Below are 21,147 nucleotides of genomic sequence, written 5' to 3'. Positions count from 1 at the left end.
CTCCTCGATCTGGTATTGATTAGTTGCCAAAACAGTGATGCAAACGGACCCCTATATATAGAATAAGCTCAACACGAAAGGATTGCTTCATCACAAATCAGGAGAGACATGAATTCACTAAAAATTTCCCTCCTCTGTTTCCTACTCTCTATCATTTTCATACCCAACTTCACTGCTTCCCAAATCCTATTTCAGGTACTGAGAGAAGCGCATAATCTCTCTCTGTCTCTCTTAACGTTTTTTTCTTTTTTTGGTTGGTTATTGGTGGTTGGTGATCTCAGGGGTTCAATTGGGAATCGGCAAAGAAGGGAGGATGGTACAACATCCTGAAACAGTCTGCAGCTGAACTAGCTTCTTCAGGAATTACACATGTTTGGCTTCCACCACCTTCTCATGCTATTTCAGATGAAGGTATATATTTTGTTACTTTCCCAAAATTCTCTTTTGTACTTGATTTGTTACCATTCTCAAGCAAGAATTTGGTAAACTTTCTGAGCTACATTATGATCTGATCTGAACTAGTACACAACGTCAACCACAAGAGTTAGATTGTAAAACTTTGTCTCTGGTATAGAAATTAAACAATTTTGCAAGTTTGGTTGGATAGTAGTTTTGTAACAACATGAATGAGAAACTATTCGAAAACAGGCCTCTCTTCGGAAAAATGTGGAAACATCCTTTTAAAAGATTTCAAAATTGCAGAACTGTTACAGATTTCATCTGTGAGCCATCTAGCTACCTACACCATATATAGTTTACATGATGTAACTTTAAAATTGGTAATTAGTAATTACATCAATCAGTAGGGACAATTGCATTTTTGATACCTATGTTTCGAATTTGCAATTTAATTTAGTTCATGTGTCTTAACTCTTAACACCCTGTGTCATTTAGCAAACTTGTTAGAAGAAATTTTAACTTGCGAAAATCATAGCGGTGACTAACATAGCAATGTGATGAAAGCACAGAGATAAAAGCCACATTTGTATTGTTAGGCACATGATTTATCATATAAGCGGCACAATTCATCAGGAAATGTCAATGATTAAGAGTTCAATATCAAACACTTTTTTCAGTTTGTGCATTCGATTTGTTAAACCAAACCGGTTTGCTATATTCCAAGTGTACTAGTACAGATCTCCTCAGTGTTTATGCTAAATGTTGATAGCATTGTATTCGGCTATTAGCATCAGTTCTGTGATTATTATATGACAATTAACTGAACTCAACTTCTTTGTTTAAGGATACATGCCTGGCAGGCTGTATGATCTCAATGTATCTAAATATGGAAATCAAGATGATTTAAAAGCACTGATAAAAGCCTACCGTGACAGTGGGATACAGAGCATAGCAGATATTGTTATAAACCACAGATGTGCAGAGAAGCAAGATGAGAGAGGAATATGGTGCATTTTTGAAGGAGGAACACCTGATGATCGCCTTGATTGGGGGCCGTCTCTTATTTGCAGTGATGACACACAATATTCTGATGGCAAGGGCAATCCTGACACTGGAGCTGACTTTGGGGGTGCTCCTGACAAGGGTCCAGAATGAGCTCTCGGATTGGATGAATTGGTTAAAGACCGAAATTGGGTTCAGCGGATGGCGATTTGATTTTGTCAAGGGATATGCTCCAGAGTTCACCAAGTTATATGTGGCAAACACAAAGCCTAGTTTCTCAGTAGGAGAGTTTTGGAACTCCCTTGCTTATGGAAGTGATGGTAAACCGGAGTACAACCAGGACAACCATCGTAAAGAGCTAGCTGGATGGATAGGGAATGCTGGAGGAGAGGTTACCGCATTTGATTTTACAACTAAAGGGATACTTCAAGCTGCTGTCCAAGGTGAACTGGGGAGGTTGAAGGACTCAAATGGAGGGCCTCCTGGATTGATTGGAATATCGCCACGCAATAGTGTGACTTTCATAGACAATCATGATACAGGTTCCACACAAAAGTTGTGGCCATTTCCATCAGATAAAGTCATTCAGGGATATGCTTACGTTCTTACTCATCCAGGGATCCCATCGATAGTAAGTCCTTCGTTTTTTTTGTCTTAATTCGTCTTCTCACAAACTAAAGTGACATAGTCATAAGATCAGGTTGCTATTGCTCAAGTGAAAGTGCATGTTCATAGTTTTATCACTTGTGGTCCATTATTCTAATAATTTTTTGTACATCTTGCAACAGTTCTATGATCATTTTTTTGACTGGGGATTGAAAGAGGAGATCTCGAAACTCACTGCGATTAGGTCCAGGAATGGGATCAAACCCGACAGTGCCGTGCATATCCTAGCAGCTGATGCAGATCTCTATTTAGCTTCCATAGATGATAAAATCATAACCAAGATTGGTCCAAGATCCGACGTTGGGAACCTTGTACCTCCAACATTCAAAATTGCAACCTCTGGAAATGATTATAGTGTTTGGGAGAAAACAGCATGAAAATGTTGTTTATAAAGAAATAAATTAATAAAGTACTAGTAATTGATGTATTGCAAGTGCGTATCAAGGAGTAATACAATGGAAAAGTAAGCCTATAGCCTTATTCGAATTGCCGGTTTCAGTTTAGAATAAGAAAGAAAATTTCATAATGATGTTATAATTGAGCCGAAACCGATTAATCTTCGATAAAGCTGCTGCAACCATGAACAATCAACTAAGGTTGCACAATCTCTTACTAGTCTTGGTAGTCGTCTTCAGAACTAGAGTAGTCAATTGCTGCTCTGGGTGCCATCCAATTCGATGAGTCCCTCAACTCAGAGTCTCTTGCATCTTTCCTACCTCGGAGGCTTACATTGAGATGAACAAGCCTGGTGAAGAGCAAGTCTCTCTGAAACATTCTGGAAATAAGAGAACCTGCAGGATTCACAAAATTTGATGAGCAAGGCAAATTAATCAATAATGTATGGAGCATGTAAAACAAATACGTGAACTGAAAGAGAGCACAGTATATACAAGCATGCAATTGCACCGAGATAAACGCACCCCAGCATCAACAGCGAATAAGCATTTGTTTCGCAAGCTTTGAATTCTTCAAGACAATCTCGGTGAGTCAAAAAAATATTCCAATGGCCCATCAAGAAACGAAATGGGCCTCAACTAATTAAACAATGGTTGTTTGACACAGATTTTGTACATTTTCTTTGTTAGAATACTTCAAATAATCACAAAAATCAAACAAATTTATATTTGGAGTACCTATTGTGGCCTCCTCGGCTCCTCCGCACAATTTTCGGATTCCTCTCAGACCAACTCTTCCAGGCTCCTAAGTCGCAGAAATTCTGAAACGAAGGAAAGAGATTGAAGGTTCTTGCATTTGAATATATCAACACCTCGGCAGTTACAATCAGTAACTTTTAAGGATTTGAGACTTGAATTCGAAACTTCAATTTCTAAACTCTGGAAGCCATCAAAATCTAAATATGAAGATAGTGACAAATACTCGATGGATGGGCACCCTTAAATAAAACTAGACAAAGCCTTGGACTTCAGTTGCACACTCTTGAGGACAGAGTTTTCAGATACATAATTAGGGTTTTGAGATGAGTCATGTCAGAATAGAGTTAACTCATTTTTTATATTTGTCTCCATTGGTTGGGTCATGTCTCTAGGGTAGAATATTGTTCATTCAATATTCTATTAATTTATTGGATTAATTTCAATTTAGTACCCTGTGGTTTAGGGGTAACATCATGTCAGTCCCTACTCTTTCAATTTAATCAGCAACACCCCTGTGCTTTCAATTTCAATCAGCCGTGCCCAAATTTTACTGTTCCGTCCAAATTTTACTTTGTCAATCCAGTCAAAGTTAACGTTCAAATTGGACGGAACAGTAAAATTTGGGCACGGCTGATTGAAATTGAAAGCACAGGGGTGTTGCTGATCAAATTGAAACAGCAGGGACTGACATGATGTTACTCCCAAACCACAGGGTACTAAACTGAAATTTATCCTAATTTATTTATTGTAAATAAGAAATATATGATGTAAATAAATAGTAATGCTTTTCTGATGAAAAATATCAACTCATTTATTGATTAACGAAATTATACATAACGACCTACTCATGTAGGCTGACAAAAGAGTCATTACCTAAGCAAATAAATATATTTTAAAGATCAAGAAGCACATCCAAAACTATCATACAAACACCCATGAAAATCAAAATGGCACAGGTGCTGCAGCCTGCAAGACATTCTTGGTGACATAACTCAAACTTGAGTACGGACGAATTCCTTCCCCAGAGAAATATGAATTCTTAAAAAAATAAACAATTAAAAATAAAGCTTAAAGCCCAAAAACAGACCACTCTGTTACAACCAGCCTAACAAGTCCTCCTCCTAAGCCCAGTATTAGTAATCCAGTAGGCCCAGTAGAGTAGTTGAGAGTTGTTATGCTTAGACTGATGTGTTGGTGGTCCTGTACCACGCGTCAAGCTCCCCTTTTGTATCAGATGACATCCCATATGTATATCTTTGTATTCAAAAGCCAATTTTGGCATTGAAGAAATTAACAAAAATAGTTTATTTAACAGTACTGGTTCTTGGAAAAGACAAAGATCAGAAACTGGATTCAAGGAATGGAGAATGAAAAGCCGCGATTTGTGAGGTGGTCAATAAAGGAGCTGTTCAACCTGCAGAAGCTCCACCAGAATCCAGACTGGCCGGAGGAATTAATAAAAGAAGGGCCGTGGTTAGAACATAACTTCATCAAGTTGTTGGATATGGAAGAGGAGTAGGAAACACCAAGTTTCGGCAACTGGGTAAGTTAGCAGGTACATTGGAACTTTACAAATGGTCTATTGCGGGGCAGTAGACCTATATTGGCCCACCAATACAGGGTTTATAATGTCTCTATTGGGGGGCAATAGATATTCTATTGCCCCCCAATACAAGGTTTATAAAGTGTCTACTGGCCCCCAATAGACGTCTATTGCCCCCAATATTGGTATTTTTTTTTTGACTTTTTTGTTGTTTTATTGGTTGCAGGTTCCGCAAGCAAGTCAGGAATAGAAAGAAGAGAACATTAGGCACTGGGATGAGAGTTCTTCTAAAGGAGATGAATACAATGATTGAAGACGAAGGTGACAAAAAGAAAATGGAGGAGAAAATGAAGACTATCTTACAAGCAAATGAAAACTTGGCAAACCATATTAAGGTGCTATGGGAAAAGATTATGGTTGCCGATGACAAGATTTTGTCTATGGAGAAGAAAGTAACTGAAGTGATGCAAGAAAACAGAGCGCACAAAAACCACATCAGAGCTCTGAACATATTGTTGGCGAAGGCAACTGGGAGGAAACATGATCAGGAAAGTAGTGATCAGAGAGCTAATCAACTTCAGATGGTGTTGGCGTCAACGGAGCAAGAAGCTGGAACAGGATATGAATATGATCGAACCCAAGTTGAATATCTACCTCAAACACCAGTCAATGAAGAACCAAAGGGAGGTGATCCAGTTAACGCAGTTCCTCTAGCTTTCAAGAAGCCAGAAGAGGAAATAATTGAGCAAGCAGATGAGGAGGAGATACTAAATGTTGTAGAAGCAGAAAAAATAAATATAATCGTGTCAACACTTCTCGAAGCAGCTAATTCGGCATACATGGAAAAACCAGAGCAGAAAGAAACTGCTGCAAAGACAGAAGACACGAATGAGAAGAAAGCTGGAAAAGAAATAGCAGTACCATTGGTTCCAATATAGAAGGAAAAGGTTGCCATGCATTCTATTGAGAGGAATGTGAAACAAAACAAGAGAAAGGCAACAACTAAGGACAAGGATGAGGATTTTGAGTATGACACTCCGGAGATCTTGAAGACTTACGGAAAGAAAAGAAAGACTGCTCCACAAGAACAGCTAAAGCAGAGAAAGAAAGCCGAACAGAAGCTGGCAACAAACCTGCATAAAGGGAAACAAGTACAGCAGCCAATCCAAATTAAAGATGTGAATTGCGAGAAGTACACATGGAAAACCTTAAAGCCTAAAGTCGCAAGACACTACCAGCAATTTTTTGAGATGGTCGATGACGATTTGTAAGTGCATAGCATAACTATTAAAATTTGAATATTAATGCTTTATAGACTAGTAATAACTATACATTTTTCTGTTTGTGCATATATACCTACTGGACAAGTAGAAATGGCATAATAGGGATAACAAGGAGAGACATGAAGATTATCATCCAAGAGGAAGATGTGGGTATTAGTGTAAGTTTTAAATTTTTGTTTGTTTTGGCCCCCAATAGTCACCTATTGCCCCCTAATAGGCACATATTGGCCCCCAATATGTGCCTATTGGGGGGCAATATAGGTGCTAAACTTCACATATATAATACTAACAAATTGAACGATTGCAGGTGATCAAGGCTTACACTGAAATATTGCAGAATGAACTGAAAGAAAAGAAGATTCAGATTGGATTGCTGGACATTGAAGCGGCGGTAAGTAATGAAACAAAAATAGCAGCGTGCCACTGCACCGCGGCACGAAAACAAATTTTATATTAACAATTGAATGATTTAATATGTGTCTGTTTCCTATATAGTACTACGCTGTTCAACATGAAAAGAAACTGGCAGACTTCAAGAAAGGAGGAAAGAGCCTTTTGGAAGACGACTTTAAAGGCCACGAGATTGATATAGAGTTATTTCTAATTGAACAACTGTGGAGTAACTTCAGCTACCCCAAGGTGCTTATCCCGATCCACCATTGCTACAGCCAGCAGTACACACTGCTTATCATCGACAATGAGAAAAAAGCTTTGTTCACATGAACTCTATGCTACCTCCAAAGAAGGAATGGACAAAAGATAACCACCACTACACCAACGCAAACTGGGTGGTAAGTAATAATATTAAAACAATGTGTTTATTTTTCAAAATGGTCAAATTTAGAAAGTCTATTGATGCTTTATATATCTGTATCAAACAGGTAAAGCACATAAGGAGGTTTATCCGCAATGTGAACATGACAGCCAGAAAATTTGACGCTGACAGCCAGGATCAAGAGAACACAAGAGAAAAGTGTAAAGGTGAGGACGCTCGAGGAGAATTTATCACCGAGGTTGAAGAAATGACAGAAAGAGAGAAAGAGGTCAGAAGGTGGATCTTGGATAATCATATCGGCGAACAGGACTACGAGCTTGTAGAAGACTTCAACTGCCCTCAGCAGAAAACCTCATTGTAAGTGCCTCAAAATCCTTTAATATTTGTTTATGATGTGAAAAATGACAATTTAATTGATACATTTGTGCCAAGTTTTCAGTCTATTGGTCCCCAAAAGGGGTCTATTGGGGGGCAATAAGTGCTTTTGTTGAGGATCACTAACTTTAATTCATGCTTTATAGAGGGGAACCCAACAAGAAGAAAGCCGATGACATGAGGAAAATAATTCTTGAGAGGTTTGCAAAGGAGGAACATGGTTGGATGTTGAAAGATACCATCAAGAAGCTGCACTTACTGTAGGAAACGCAGAAAGCTAGAAAATGTAGATTTTATGCACTTAGTTTCGGTTGAACTTATTTTGATTTGGAATATTAATACTACTACTTTGAGATGATTTGAAAGCTTTTCAATATATTTTCTATTAAGTTGAAAGAATTTATTTTCAGTTACTACTGTTGAGCATATCACATAGGTCAATATTTAAAATACAGGCCCATATTACATACATGGTGCCTTTAGTCCCCAGAAACCAGGTTCTATTGGGGACCAATAGACCCTTATGGCCCCCAATAAAGCTTGTATAGAGGGTCAAAAATAAGATAGTAGGACATCAAACTACATTGGCAATATGCAAGTGTAAAAATTTCACACTTGTTGAACTTCAACCCTCCAAAACTCAAATTCTATTGGGGGCCAATAGATGTCTATTACCCCCAATATATGTTTGTAGGGTCAGTTTGCTTTCACAACACGTTGGAAAAACTTGCAACTCAAAAGCAAACATGTTAAAATGAAAATAAACATAAAATCAACTATTGTATTAGTGGAAAAGTCAAAATGAAATCAAAATGGATAGAGGAACCGGAAAAAATCTCAATACAAGTTCTTGAAAAACTTAATCGATTTCTCAGTTAGCAACAATACTCAAGTACCAATCAATGTCAATAATCTTCGAAAGAAAAAATGTTATACTGACTCTAGATAAAATCATCTATTGCTCCCTAATAGCTTATTACTGCCCCCTAATACAACTAAACAGAATGCTAAAACAATTGACAACTTTACATTCAAATAGGTTCAGTGCAGGTCTTCTTGTTATGCTGGCCCATTTTGCCACATCGACCACAACGAATGAGCTTCTTTTCACATTCTCCTCTAAACTTGAACCTCTTGAGCCTAGGCCTCCCGGGTGGCCTCTTTGTGTTCGGAGGAAGTATGAAGTCATTGCTTGAAGATTCCGAAGAAGCCACATCAACATTAGATATTGGATAAATTGGAAAATCATAGCACTTCTTGTAATAATCAACATGAAAATGCTTATCAATAAAATCATAAACATCCATTGAGGCAGCTTGAATTGCAACGAGACCATGGCAGCAAGGCAAGCAGTTAATCTGCCATTTTTTACACGAGCATGAAGGAGTTCCAAGGTCCACAACATAAGAATACATTGATCTAACCTCATAAATATTTGTGTGGGAGTAATGGACATTGAAACGGCAAGCTTTCTCCATACATTCTTTCCAACGACCCTCCATAACAGGAGTAAGTTGTGATATCCAAACCTGAGCCTCGTCTCTCCTTTCACTCATCATTTGCATCACCTTAATCCGAGTCTGATCAAGCATAGTGTAAATTGGCATCTCACGCTCAACAGCAAACCAAGCATTAAAAGATTCAGATATAATATTAGCCATAATTCCATAACGGCATCCAGGGAACAATGCGCGGCACCAATTTTCAAGAGGCATATCAGTAAGAAATGGATCTATAATATCAGCACCACCAACTTCTCTCAACTCTCTTAAATGGAAATGTTATTCCTTTTCAGTACATGAATATGCCAACTCAAAAAACTTCTTTTTAACATCATCTTTCAAAACAGAAGACCCTTTACCGTTGTATTTACTCATAAGGTTATGCGTCAAGTGCTTGTAATAGAAAATATGAGGATTACCAAGAAATATCTTATCAAAAGCACTCAACAGTCCAACACCTCGATCACTAATAAACGTAATCACTCTACCATGAGGTTCTAGCAAGCTCTTCAAGTGTTTGAAGAAAAAGGACCAATTAGCATCCGTCACAGAATCATAGACACACATTGCAAGAGGAAAGAAACCTACAAAAAGAAAAGAAAAAAAGACGTAAGTCTATTTAGGGACAATAGATGTCTATTGGGGGACAAAAGATGTCTATTGGGGGGCAATAGAAGATTGCAGCGTGCCGCTGCACCACCAACGGCTGAGAGCGTGCCGCTCCATATTTTCAACGAACAGAATCCAAAAACAATAATAAACATAAAAGAAACAAAAAAGGGAAAGAAATCACAAGAAAATAAAGGAGTATTGGGGGCCAATACATGATTGCAGCGTGCCGCTGCACCGCTAACAAGAGCATGCCACTGCAAAGTTTCAACAAAAATAACAATAAAAGAACATAGACATCAGAAAATTACCATGATTTCCATTCTTTCCGGTTGAACAAAGAATCTGCCCCTTGTAGACACTCTTCCCAAAAGTGCCATCAACATACAACACGGGAAGACAGAATTCAAAGCCTTGAATGCAACCAGCATAAGCTAGGAAAAGCCTCTGAAATCGATTACTCAATGGATCAACTTCCAAAACAAAAGAAGATCCTGGGTTAGTCTCAAACTGTGACGTCCCGAACCCGAATTCACCGGGTTACTAGTCATTTGGACGGTAAACAACTTTTACTTTCACTTTTACTGTCGTTTCAATGCTTTTAGGGGGTCCTAAAATTTGACTTTTTGTTCGGGTCAAAATTTGAGAAAATTTCCTTCATGAAAGTTGTAGAGGACGTTAAACCGAGCGCGTGCATATGTGGTGCGTAAAAATTGGACTTAGTATGTGAGAGTTATGGCCAAAAATGTAGAATTTACTGTTCATGGTAAGTTGTATATATATATGGAAATTACTGTTGGTAGATTTCCATTTTTGGAAAATCTACCTAGCCCCCGGTAACTTTCTCTTCTCTCTCCCCGACCCTTCCTCCCTTTCGGCCCGATCTCTTCCCCCTCCGATTTCTTCCTCCTCCGGCCGACCCAGAAAGTAATCCGGCCACCCCCAAGCTCGGTTTCTTCCCCTTATCACGTCTGTGGAGGTATATTACGGTGATTTGGCCGGAGAAGCTCGATTTGGAGCGGAGGAAGCTACGGTGGCAGTTAGCCATTTTTGCCGATTTCCGGCGATTCCGGCCACCTCTGGTCACCATTTTGCCGTCGAAGGTTTGGTTTTCCACGGAGATCATTTCGCCCCTAGCCTCGAATCAAGATTTGAAGTGTAGAGGCAGAATTGAAAATCTAGGGTTCTTGATTTTCTGGGTTTTCTTCACCGGTTGAATTCGACTGTTTAAAGGTAAAATTGGGATGTGTTGTAGTTGAGAAAATTGATCAGTGTGTTGTGTAGGTGCTGCTGTCAAAATATGGTGGCCATCGGAGGTGGTTGCCGCCTGCGCGTGGGTCCCACGCGCCGCCACTGTGGGTGGCGCGTGGAGGCGTGTTGGGCTGTGTTTTAATTCCAGTTTTTAGCCCATTAAATCCTATAAATATTGTAGAGCTTATATATGAAATTTGGTGAATTTTGGAGAAGCTTGGAATTAATTATGAATTTTTGAAGTTTAGGGTTTCGATTATCGAATTACGAGAATCCGGCCGTCGGATATCTCTCGGTTCTGCCTTGCAACCTTTAAATTAACGAAATGGTATTAGTGGTATAATTTGGGTTGCATCCGAGGAGAAGTGGAGATGTAATTATGAGGATTTGATTTTGAGAATCGTATTTAATTGTTGAATAGTTATTCACGGAATATAATTGTGTACAGGGCGATGTACCGAGCTATTGCTCGACGAAGGAACTCGTATGCATGGTCGCCTAAATAGTACTGTGAGTGGACATTTGTTTTTAAATTAATTCCGCATGCAGTATTATTATTATTTTCTTCCAATTGAGATTTAATTATGTTTTGAATATTTGAGATTTAGTTTATTGAGATTTATTTATGGATTACGAGATTAGTATTGAAATTCCTTCCCGAGGGCTTTTAGTAGATTTTTGAGATAGTATTCAGGAGTTATTGAGTTGAGAAATGATTTTCGGGAAGTGACTGATTCAGAAAATATTATGAGAATTTTGGATTTCGAATATCGGTTTTTTATGAGGATTCACGAGTACGAATGTTTCATCGAATATTTGAGCATGATTGATTTATAGAAATTTATTGAGCTTTGAGCTCCGTACTTATCAGCTTTGAAGTTAGATTGAGTTTTCTTTCCGAAAGCATTTATTGATTTACAGAGTATTTGATTTTATGCTTTCGAGGATGCTTTCAAGGATTTATTGAGGTTTGATTTAGTGAGTTAATCCTGAGTTATGCTTTCGGTGGATTATTAATGATTTATTGAAGTAATACCCAGTTTCTTTCCGAAAACAAGTAATTGAAAGAGGTTATTTTCAGTTTCTTGAGGAGGCTATTCAGTTTATTAAGGAGGCCAGTTTTGGCGCATGCGTATCTTACCTAGTTGGCAGTCCCTTCTAGGTAATAGTCTGGTTGGCAGTCCCTTCCAGACTACAGCTCGGTTGGCAGTCCCATCCGACGCGTCACCTGGTTGGCAGTCCCTTCCAGATGACATGAGGTAGTTAGTCGGCAGTCCCGTCTACTACCTGTGGTTAGTCGGCAGTCCCGTCTACGACTTGTGGCTAGTTGGCAGTCCCTTCTATCCACCGCCTCCTATTCCGGTTGGCAGTCCCTTCCGATGCGTCATCTGGGTGGCAGTCCCTCCTAGATGGCATGAGATGACTAGACAGCAGTCCTTTCTAGTCATCAAACGAGCCTCATGAAAATGATGTTTTTATAAGGATTGAGGATGAGATTTTAAGAGACTTCAAGATGTTCTTATTACGTGATTGAGATTTCAGTAAAGAGGATGAATAAGAGTGTTTTCAAAATTGTTACTGCATGCGAGGTTTTAGAGAATAACTTGGGAAAGCATTAAGTTTTACTTATTCATTTGAAATTACTTATTTTTCGTCCACTCACTCTAACGGATTTTAAATGTTTTCCCCTGAGCCCTTCGGTTTTAAATGCCCAGTTTGCAGGCCAGTTTAGCTTGAGGTCGAGCGTACTTGGGGTTGAGGCATAGCTGTCATAGCTTCCGCATTATAAAAGTATTGGTCGTTTATCTTGTATTCTACCTTCTTGTACGCCTGAGAAATAGATTGCTCTGATATCTCTTGAGATTAATATTCTTAAGTTTCAGAATTGTTTTGTGATATGAGAGATGTTGTGATATAGGGAGCAGGGTGGCTCCAGGAGAATAAGGATGGATGATTTAGAAGTGTAATTGTTTGTTTACAGGTTTTGGGTTGTCCATTTTTAGGGGAAGTTCTGTCAAATTTTTTGGTAGAATTTCTTCTAAGGTGGGCCCCGCAGGGCCTTTTCGGATTTCACCCTGAAATCCGGGGCGGGTCCTGTCAGTTGGTATCAGAGCTCTAGGTTTTAAGATTCTGTAGACTTGTTTCGATCTGGTTACCTTATATGCTTGATGTTACTCAGTACCTCCCGAGTGATGGCCCGACTGCAGCGGTTCCCCATCGTTTACTCTTCGGTGCTGAAGTATTCATCAAGTATGTAAGGTACGTGGTTAGTTGATTTTCCTTCAGGTGCTATGCCTCTTATACGCCGACCTCATAGGGATCTGTCTGCATATCAGATTGTTTAAGTGTCTTGCACCTTTTCATGGTGATGGTGATGTTAGATTACCTTACAGGGTTGAGTTATGCTACGAAATGTGATCCGAGGGAATGTGGTGGTTATCTCTCCCTCGATGCCAACAAGTTTGTTGGGGTAAGGTTTAAGGTGCAAGACTGGAGTTCGATTTCGTGTTTGATTGTTAGAGTTGAGTGGGCATAGATTTGGGTTGTCTCAGTTTACTATAAATTGCTTTAGAATCAGAATTTTTGATGGAAATGGAACTAGTAATATTAGTGGTTCTGACGTTGAACCAAGTTTCAGGAGATGTGTTACGTGATGTGATATGGCATGTATGTGACATTTGTGATATCATTGATAGTTGTTGGAGATTACTTGGAAATCATGACTGGTTATCTTGGCTCTTTGACCTAACCATGATATTTGGATTTTGTTTGTTCAGATTGGAAGGAATTGATTTTTGATACATTGACTTATAATTGATCCTTTTGAAGTTGTGGATCGTATTGAGTAAGGAGATAGACAGAATTTAAGTTTGATATAGTTTTATGTTTGAAACTTGAGTATTTAGTTGGACGCATAGAGCTTTACCGTCGAGTTACGATCTTTGCCAGTATTTAATTGAGAAGATTAGAAACATCTTTTGTATATGAGATTGTGCCTATGCGTGTACTAAATTGGTTATCCGTTTTGGCTGAAATGGTTGTACCTAAAAATTGGAGAATAGTGGTAGTGATCTCGTTGGGATTCATAATGGTGCAAGTGGAATTACTTGTGATACGGAGTATGATTTGAGTTATAAATTGTGGAGCCTTAAAGATTAATTGTGATAGATCCTTGGTGAAGTTTTTGCTAGACAGTTAGATTGGGATATTGTAAGAGTGGTTAGTGGAATAACTTTGAGGAAATAAGTTTCTCAGTTGGCTCCAGAAATATTTCAGATTAAGGTTTGACCAGAATTCTTGTTATATGTGGGTCAGACGTAATGCGGTTTGTCTTGGCAGTGACGTATTTCAACAGTGATTAAATGGAGGAATTGGATCGCCAGGTGGTTGGAAAAATTTCAGATCCAGGTACCGCTTTGTGTGAAATGAGATGTTGGACGGGTGTCTGTTTTACATCAAGGTTGTTGTTCGAGGAAAGACTCTGTGAACGGTGTTTGTCATCTAGGAATTTTGGTGGTTGCTTGAGTTGCATACATATACTAACAGATTGCTTTGAAGGAATTAAGTGAATTTTACTACCTTGGTACCGTTACTGGTGGAATTGGTTAAACTGTTTGAGATTTAATTCACACTTTAATTGATATTTCTACCGTATGGTGGCCCATATTTGGAGAAGTACAGGAAGTTGTTAGTACGATTGATATTCGGTCACCATCACGGGTTTATAGGTACGTTGACTTAGCGGGATGTTGGAGTTGAGTTTGGAAATTACTTGTTTGGACCTTGGGTTTTATCAAGGGTTTCAATTTACTCTTGAAGTACTAAATTGTTGAGCGAGTATGGTTGAGTTGTGTTGTTGGATTTATGCTTAGCGAGATGAGGATTGAGAAATTTTGGTGCAATCTTAGTTAGCGCGGATTAGTTTTTGAAATTGTTGTTGTAGCTAGAATATTATTGAATAAGTGTGTTAGAGGGTGGATCTTCAGCTACTTTATCCGCAGTTTAGCGATGACAGCGTCGCTTGGGGATACCGGCTTTGAGCCAGGCCAGGAGAGTTCGCTATACTCAAGTACTTGCAAGTTTAACGTTGATTATTGGAAGATTATGGTGGGGAAACATAGAGAAGAAAGAATGGACTATCTTGCTAGCAGTCTGGTACAAAATTTTGAACATAAACAGGTGTGTGAATGTGTCGCCTTATGGCCAGCAGGGTATATATCAAAGAAGTTTCTCTAGTTGACTTAGATGTCATCTCAAGGCTTTGATCAATGTTTTAGTCAGATATCAAAGTAGCGCAATGAAAGTGTAGTGGCCCCATAACATGCATGATTAAGAACTTATAGGTTGGTTCGAGGCTACTCTTTGATATGTTTGACGACTATGGGATCTCTACGTGCACGACATTCGATCAGAAATCCAAGCACAAATAGACAAAGAGGAAGTGTGGTTTTTGTGGTTGCTAAGGAAATTGGTTGTTGAAGACATGTGGGTTATCAGTGAGCATCTTGTGGTGTTTTATTAACTGTTGGACTTTCCATAACCCGTGTACGAATTGAAATTGTTTTAAGTGTGAGTAAATGTATTATCATGTTGTTGGTGAACAAAGTGGATCTTCACTGTACGAGTTATATGAAAAGGTATGAATGCTACTATTCAAACTGCATAGTTTGTGATATTGATACCATGAGTCATCTGAACTATTATTTGACCTAAATTTTTTTTGACGTCGAAGTTGTGTACTTGTGAGTATGTACTATTACATAGTTAGGTAAGACAATGGTATCCAACTTGGAACATTGATACATTTGGGATTCTAAGTATATGTTTTGGTTGCTTGTGTAATCGAGATTGTCGAGATTATCAGCTACTCCAGTCGTTGACTTAAAATTGCAAAGGGAAAACTTAATCCAAAGAAGATTTGATTTTCGTTATGCAGTTTCAAGGTGTAGTTCGTTCAAGTAACCGACCTTGATTTAGCCTTGAGCCTTTATTCTGAGAATTTTAGTAGGTGTTTCTGCTCACATAGTTGAACAGTTTACAGATTGCTTCAAACATAATGCTTTGACGATGTTCTCCCTCAGTTGTTAAGGACTGTCAGTAATGAGTGGAAGTAAATCTATCTACTAAGACACTGAATTTAGTAAGAACGCTGTGGGAATTATTCAGATAGCAATAATTGGCTAGATTTCAGCTAGAGAATTGTTTCTTATAAGGGTTGATCTCCATGTTCTAATTGGTCAAGTTTTGGATCAGTTTTGAAGGTAATTTCTACATGATTTGAGCAGACTTGCACATCTTTTCTGTGCCTTATCATCGCCACGGCCGTACGATTGATGTGCTATTCATCTTGTGACTGTTTACTATGGATTGGCGTGTGCACCCATCTCTACTTCAACAGTATGGAATTTCGAGGACGAAATTTTTATAAGGTGGGGAGATTGTGACGTCCCGAATCCGAATTCACCGGGTTACTAGTCATTTGGACGGTAAACAACTTTTACTTTCACTTTTACTGTCGTTTCAATGCTTTTAGGAGGCCCTAAAAGTTGACTTTTTGTTCGGGTCAAAATTTGAGAAAATTTCCTTCATGAAAGTTGTAGAGGACGTTAAACCGAGCGCGTGCATATGTGGTGCGTAAAAATTGGACTTAGTATGTGAGAGTTATGGCCAAAAATGTAGAATTTACTGTTCATGGTAAGTTGTATATATATATGGAAATTACTGTTGGTAGATTTCCATTTTTGGAAAATCTACCTAGCCCCCGGTAACTTTCTCTTCTCTCTCCCCGACCCTTCCTCCCTTTCGGCCCGATCTCTTCCCCCTCCGATTTCTTCCTCCTCCGGCCGACCCAGAAAGTAATCCGGCCACCCCCAAGCTCGGTTTCTTCCCCTTATCACGTCTGTGGAGGTATATTACGGTGATTTGGCCGGAGAAGCTCGATTTGGAGCGGAGGAAGCTACGGTGGCAGTTAGCCATTTTTGCCGATTTCCGGCGATTCCGGCCACCTCTGGTCACCATTTTGCCGTCGAAGGTTTGGTTTTCCACGGAGATCATTTCGCCCCTAGCCTCGAATCAAGATTTGAAGTGTAGAGGCAGAATTGAAAATCTAGGGTTCTTGATTTTCTGGGTTTTCTTCACCGGTTGAATTCGACTGTTTAAAGGTAAAATTGGGATGTGTTGTAGTTGAGAAAATTGATCAGTGTGTTGTGTAGGTGCTGCTGTCAAAATATGGTGGCCATCGGAGGTGGTTGCCGCCTGCGCGTGGGTCCCACGCGCCGCCACTGTGGGTGGCGCGTGGAGGCGTGTTGGGCTGTGTTTTAATTCCAGTTTTTAGCCCATTAAATCCTATAAATATTGTAGAGCTTATATATGAAATTTGGTGAATTTTGGAGAAGCTTGGAATTAATTATGAATTTTTGAAGTTTAGGGTTTCGATTATCGAATTACGAGAATCCGGCCGTCGGATATCTCTCGGTTCTGCCTTGCAACCTTTAAATTAACGAAATGGTATTAGTGGTATAATTTGGGTTGCATCCGAGGAGAAGTGGAGATGTAATTATGAGGATTTGATTTTGAGAATCGTATTTAATTGTTGAATAGTTATTCACGGAATATAATTGTGTACAGGGCGATGTACCGAGCTATTGCTCGACGAAGGAACTCGTATGCATGGTCGCCTAAATAGTACTGTGAGTGGACATTTGTTTTTAAATTAATTCCGCATGCAGTATTATTATTATTTTCTTCCAATTGAGATTTAATTATGTTTTGAATATTTGAGATTTAGTTTATTGAGATTTATTTATGGATTACGAGATTAGTATTGAAATTCCTTCCCGAGGGCTTTTAGTAGATTTTTGAGATAGTATTCAGGAGTTATTGAGTTGAGAAATGATTTTCGGGAAGTGACTGATTCAGAAAATATTATGAGAATTTTGGATTTCGAATATCGGTTTTTTATGAGGATTCACGAGTACGAATGTTTCATCGAATATTTGAGCATGATTGATTTATAGAAATTTATTGAGCTTTGAGCTCCGTACTTATCAGCTTTGAAGTTAGATTGAGTTTTCTTTCCGAAAGCATTTATTGATTTACAGAGTATTTGATTTTATGCTTTCGAGGATGCTTTCAAGGATTTATTGAGGTTTGATTTAGTGAGTTAATCCTGAGTTATGCTTTCGGTGAATTATTAATGATTTATTGAAGTAATACCCAGTTTCTTTCCGAAAACAAGTAATTGAAAGATGTTATTTTCAGTTTCTTGAGGAGGCTATTCAGTTTATTAAGGAGGCCAGTTTTGGCGCATGCGTATCTTACCTAGTTGGCAGTCCCTTCTAGGTAATAGTCTGGTTGGCAGTCCCTTCCAGACTACAGCTCGGTTGGCAGTCCCATCCGACGCGTCACCTGGTTGGCAGTCCCTTCCAGATGACATGAGGTAGTTAGTCGGCAGTCCCGTCTACTACCTGTGGTTAGTCGGCAGTCCCGTCTACGACTTGTGGCTAGTTGGCAGTCCCTTCTATCCACCGCCTCCTATTCCGGTTGGCAGTCCCTTCCGATGCGTCATCTGGGTGGCAGTCCCTCCTAGATGGCATGAGATGACTAGACAGCAGTCCTTTCTAGTCATCAAACGAGCCTCATGAAAATGATGTTTTTATAAGGATTGAGGATGAGATTTTAAGAGACTTCAAGATGTTCTTATTACGTGATTGAGATTTCAGTAAAGAGGATGAATAAGAGTGTTTTCAAGATTGTTACTGCATGCGAGGTTTTAGAGAATAACTTGGGAAAGCATTAAGTTTTACGTATTCATTTGAAATTACTTATTTTTCGTCCACTCACTCTAACGGATTTTAAATGTTTTCCCCTGAGCCCTTCGGTTTTAAATGCCCAGTTTGCAGGCCAGTTTAGCTTGAGGTCGAGCGTACTTGGGGTTGAGGCATAGCTGTCATAGCTTCCGCATTATAAAAGTATTGGTCGTTTATCTTGTATTCTACCTTCTTGTACGCCTGAGAAATAGATTGCTCTGATATCTCTTGAGATTAATATTCTTAAGTTTCAGAATTGTTTTGTGATATGAGAGATGTTGTGATATAGGGAGCAGGGTGGCTCCAGGAGAATAAGGATGGATGATTTAGAAGTGTAATTGTTTGTTTACAGGTTTTGGGTTGTCCATTTTTAGGGGAAGTTCTGTCAAATTTTTTGGTAGAATTTCTTCTAAGGTGGGCCCCGCAGGGCCTTTTCGGATTTCACCCTGAAATCCGGGGCGGGTCCTGTCACAAACACAGCTTCCCTATACCAAGTTAGCATGTTAAACGAATCAGCCTCAGAACCGTAAATCATTTCCCTAGCCTTTTGCTTTGCTTTCCAAGCAACCTTGTACGATATATCAAACCTATAAGCTGATTTGAACTTGCTGATAATTTTCCTCGGCTTCAATGACAAGTTATAGCTAATGTCATCTTCAATACATGTCTTGACAATTTTCGATCCCAAAAGCTCATGTTTTTGCTTCCGAACAAAACTTTTGCAAGAGTGGACATTGTCCAACTCACCAATAATAAAGCATCCATTTGCAGGCAATACATAACCACGAACATTCCACTCACATCCTTCAGTTCCCCAATTGGAACAAACCGCATGAATTCTGTCCCAATCATTTCTAATAAACACAAAGCTGAACCCAACTTCAATAGCATACTTTCTGAGCTTGTCTCGAAACTCAGGGGAACCCCCACGAAATTTCTGCCCTACACATTGAATGTAACTAGCCCACTCATTTGACAAGTAAGACTTTTGAACTTCAGTCCTAAATGCCTCAATGAGGTAATCATCTTCATCCACAATACCAGAGCAGCTATCTTCAAATGAAACAGAAGCTTTTTTGCTTCAACTTACACTATTCTTCAACACCGTAATATCAACACAATCCAACTTGTAAATCTTGGCACCGCTAAACAGCATCTGGAAATCATCATCATTGTGAAGAAAAAAAAATAGCGCATCCAAGAAACGAATAATGAAGCTCAATACCATCAGTTGCAGAAAACTTGAAGCGTTCACAAATGTATTCAAGCAAATGAGCATAGCTCATATATTCATTAATACGAAACATGAAACCTTGTCCAGAATGAGTGCACTTAACAACCAAGGAACTATCTATATTCCTGAAAAAAAAAAAATAAACAAAACAAAACAAAACAAAATCAAACCACTGTTGCCCCCCAATAGAGGAGTCTGGAACACCAAAATCACTTCACAAAACAGAAACAAGTTACTATAAACAACTATTGCTGAACTTCAGTAAAAACTAAGCGTATCAAAAAAGAAGAAAAGCAGCTCTGTGAACCATCTATTGACCCCCAATATGGGTCTATTGGGGGGCAATAGACACTTCACAAATACCAAAATAGATCGAACTGTTCTAAAACAAAACCACACAAACTTAGCACAACGAAACAGATCAAACTTAGCACAACAAAGTTATAAGCATGAAATTAGCAAATCGAACCAAATCAAAGATGAAATTCACGCTTTTCGAAAAGGAAAAAAAATGGAATTAACGAAACACGTACAGACCAAACTTAGCGCAACGATTCAGAAATAACAAAACACACAGGAAAACAAACTCAGATTCAATGGAAGTGCATAGCAAACATGGATCCAAAAAAAAAAATCGAAGAAACGGAATTGAAATCGAAGAAACAATTCAAACCGAGCTGAAGTAGAGTTGAAATATAGAGCCACATTGCTACTTTCTCTCTCCATGCAAGCTTCTCTCTCTCCGTTCTCTCTCTCTATCGCGTGAACCAGAGTTTCTATCTCTAAGCGAAACTTCTCTCTCTTCGTTCGCTTGAAATTTTGAAACACACGGGTTTAATTGGGTGGGACGCTGGGTAGTTAAGAGAAGGGCAAAAATGTCAATAAAAAGATGTAAAAATGGAACTTTTGTGAAAAAGGAAATAAGTCTTTAGAGTGTTTTGTGTAAGTACGTAGGAATTAAAAAAAACTTAATGGGGTAAGTGAGAGCATTGACCCTAAAATTAGGGTAAATGGACAAAAACCCAAAAAATAATTTTGAACCGCAACTCTAATTTAAAGTTTATCGGGTTTAAGGATTAATCAAGTTGGGTGCTCGAGCTTTCTTTTATTGAATATCCAAATCAGTCATTAGTTAGTCAAGCTCTCTGCACATTTTCAAATTTTCGATTCACATTGATAAACTCGTATACGAGTATTAAGGCTTTGAATCAGTACGTCGAGGCTAAACCCTAGTACGTCGAGCTACGTTTAATAAAAGAAGAAAGAAAAAAAGGGATCTCTGTTTAATAACACAAGTAAGGTCGACTAATTAATTAGGCTAAGCAACAGAAGCTAAGGCATGCATTAGATATGGTTCTTAATTAACTTTTTAGTTTGTTCATATTCTAGGGAATTAGGATCTCTGCAGCAAGAGTACACACACATACAAACACACGTGCATGGGTATTATCACTAGGCAAATTCGCCAGAAAAGAATCAAGTTCATTGTTAATATAGAGGCCGTGACAACGACAACATTAACACTACCTGGTTGTTCATTTCCAAG

At 38.8% G+C, this 21,147-nt stretch overlaps 3 protein-coding genes and 1 pseudogene across 3 annotated transcripts; 2 read left to right on the top strand and 2 right to left on the bottom strand.

The window, feature by feature from the left end:
• Window positions 1-31: 31 nt before the first annotated feature.
• On the top strand, window positions 32-2,553 carry LOC112173334 (annotated as a pseudogene).
• A 3,164-nt stretch (window positions 2,554-5,717) lies between these two features.
• LOC121049943 lies at window positions 5,718-6,639 on the top strand. Its single transcript, XM_040508429.1, has 4 exons — window positions 5,718-6,031; window positions 6,136-6,205; window positions 6,355-6,438; window positions 6,577-6,639. The coding sequence occupies exons 1-4, from the start codon at window positions 5,718-5,720 to the stop codon at window positions 6,637-6,639; spliced, it is 531 nt and encodes a 176-aa protein (XP_040364363.1).
• Window positions 6,640-8,228: 1,589 nt separating this feature from the next.
• Window positions 8,229-8,912, bottom strand: LOC112170834. The gene has a single exon (XM_024308123.1). It carries the CDS (start codon window positions 8,910-8,912, stop codon window positions 8,229-8,231), a length of 684 nt encoding a protein of 227 aa, XP_024163891.1.
• Window positions 8,913-8,978: 66 nt separating this feature from the next.
• On the bottom strand, window positions 8,979-19,653 carry LOC112170833. The gene is made up of 4 exons (XM_024308122.1): window positions 19,593-19,653; window positions 18,840-19,420; window positions 9,620-9,755; window positions 8,979-9,283 (listed from the first exon to the last, which is right to left on the bottom strand). Exons 1-4 carry the CDS (start codon window positions 19,651-19,653, stop codon window positions 8,979-8,981), a joined length of 1,083 nt encoding a protein of 360 aa, XP_024163890.1.
• Window positions 19,654-21,147: the final 1,494 nt, after the last annotated feature.

Source organism: Rosa chinensis, chromosome 6 (genome assembly GCF_002994745.2).
Source record: "Rosa chinensis cultivar Old Blush chromosome 6, RchiOBHm-V2, whole genome shotgun sequence".
Taxonomy (NCBI): Eukaryota; Viridiplantae; Streptophyta; class Magnoliopsida; order Rosales; family Rosaceae; genus Rosa; species Rosa chinensis.
Note: the sequence above shows the minus strand (reverse complement) of the source record. Positions and strands in the feature narration are given on the sequence as shown.

Coding starts and splice junctions, on each gene's coding strand:
- LOC121049943 (XM_040508429.1), top strand. CDS start 5,718: ATGCATTCTATTGAGAGGAATGTGAAACAAAACAAGAGAAAGGCAACA. Junction 6,032..6,135: donor GAGATGGTCGATGACGATTT/GTAAGTGCATAG, acceptor CTGGACAAGTAG/AAATGGCATAATAGGGATAA. Junction 6,206..6,354: donor AGGAAGATGTGGGTATTAGT/GTAAGTTTTAAA, acceptor GAACGATTGCAG/GTGATCAAGGCTTACACTGA.
- LOC112170834 (XM_024308123.1), bottom strand. CDS start 8,912: ATGCCTCTTGAAAATTGGTGCCGCGCATTGTTCCCTGGATGCCGTTAT.
- LOC112170833 (XM_024308122.1), bottom strand. CDS start 19,653: ATGAGCTATGCTCATTTGCTTGAATACATTTGTGAACGCTTCAAGTTT. Junction 19,421..19,592: donor CAAGTTTTCTGCAACTGATG/GTATTGAGCTTC, acceptor TTTCATTTGAAG/ATAGCTGCTCTGGTATTGTG. Junction 9,284..9,619: donor CGGAAAGAATGGAAATCATG/GTAATTTTCTGA, acceptor TTCTTTTTGTAG/GTTTCTTTCCTCTTGCAATG.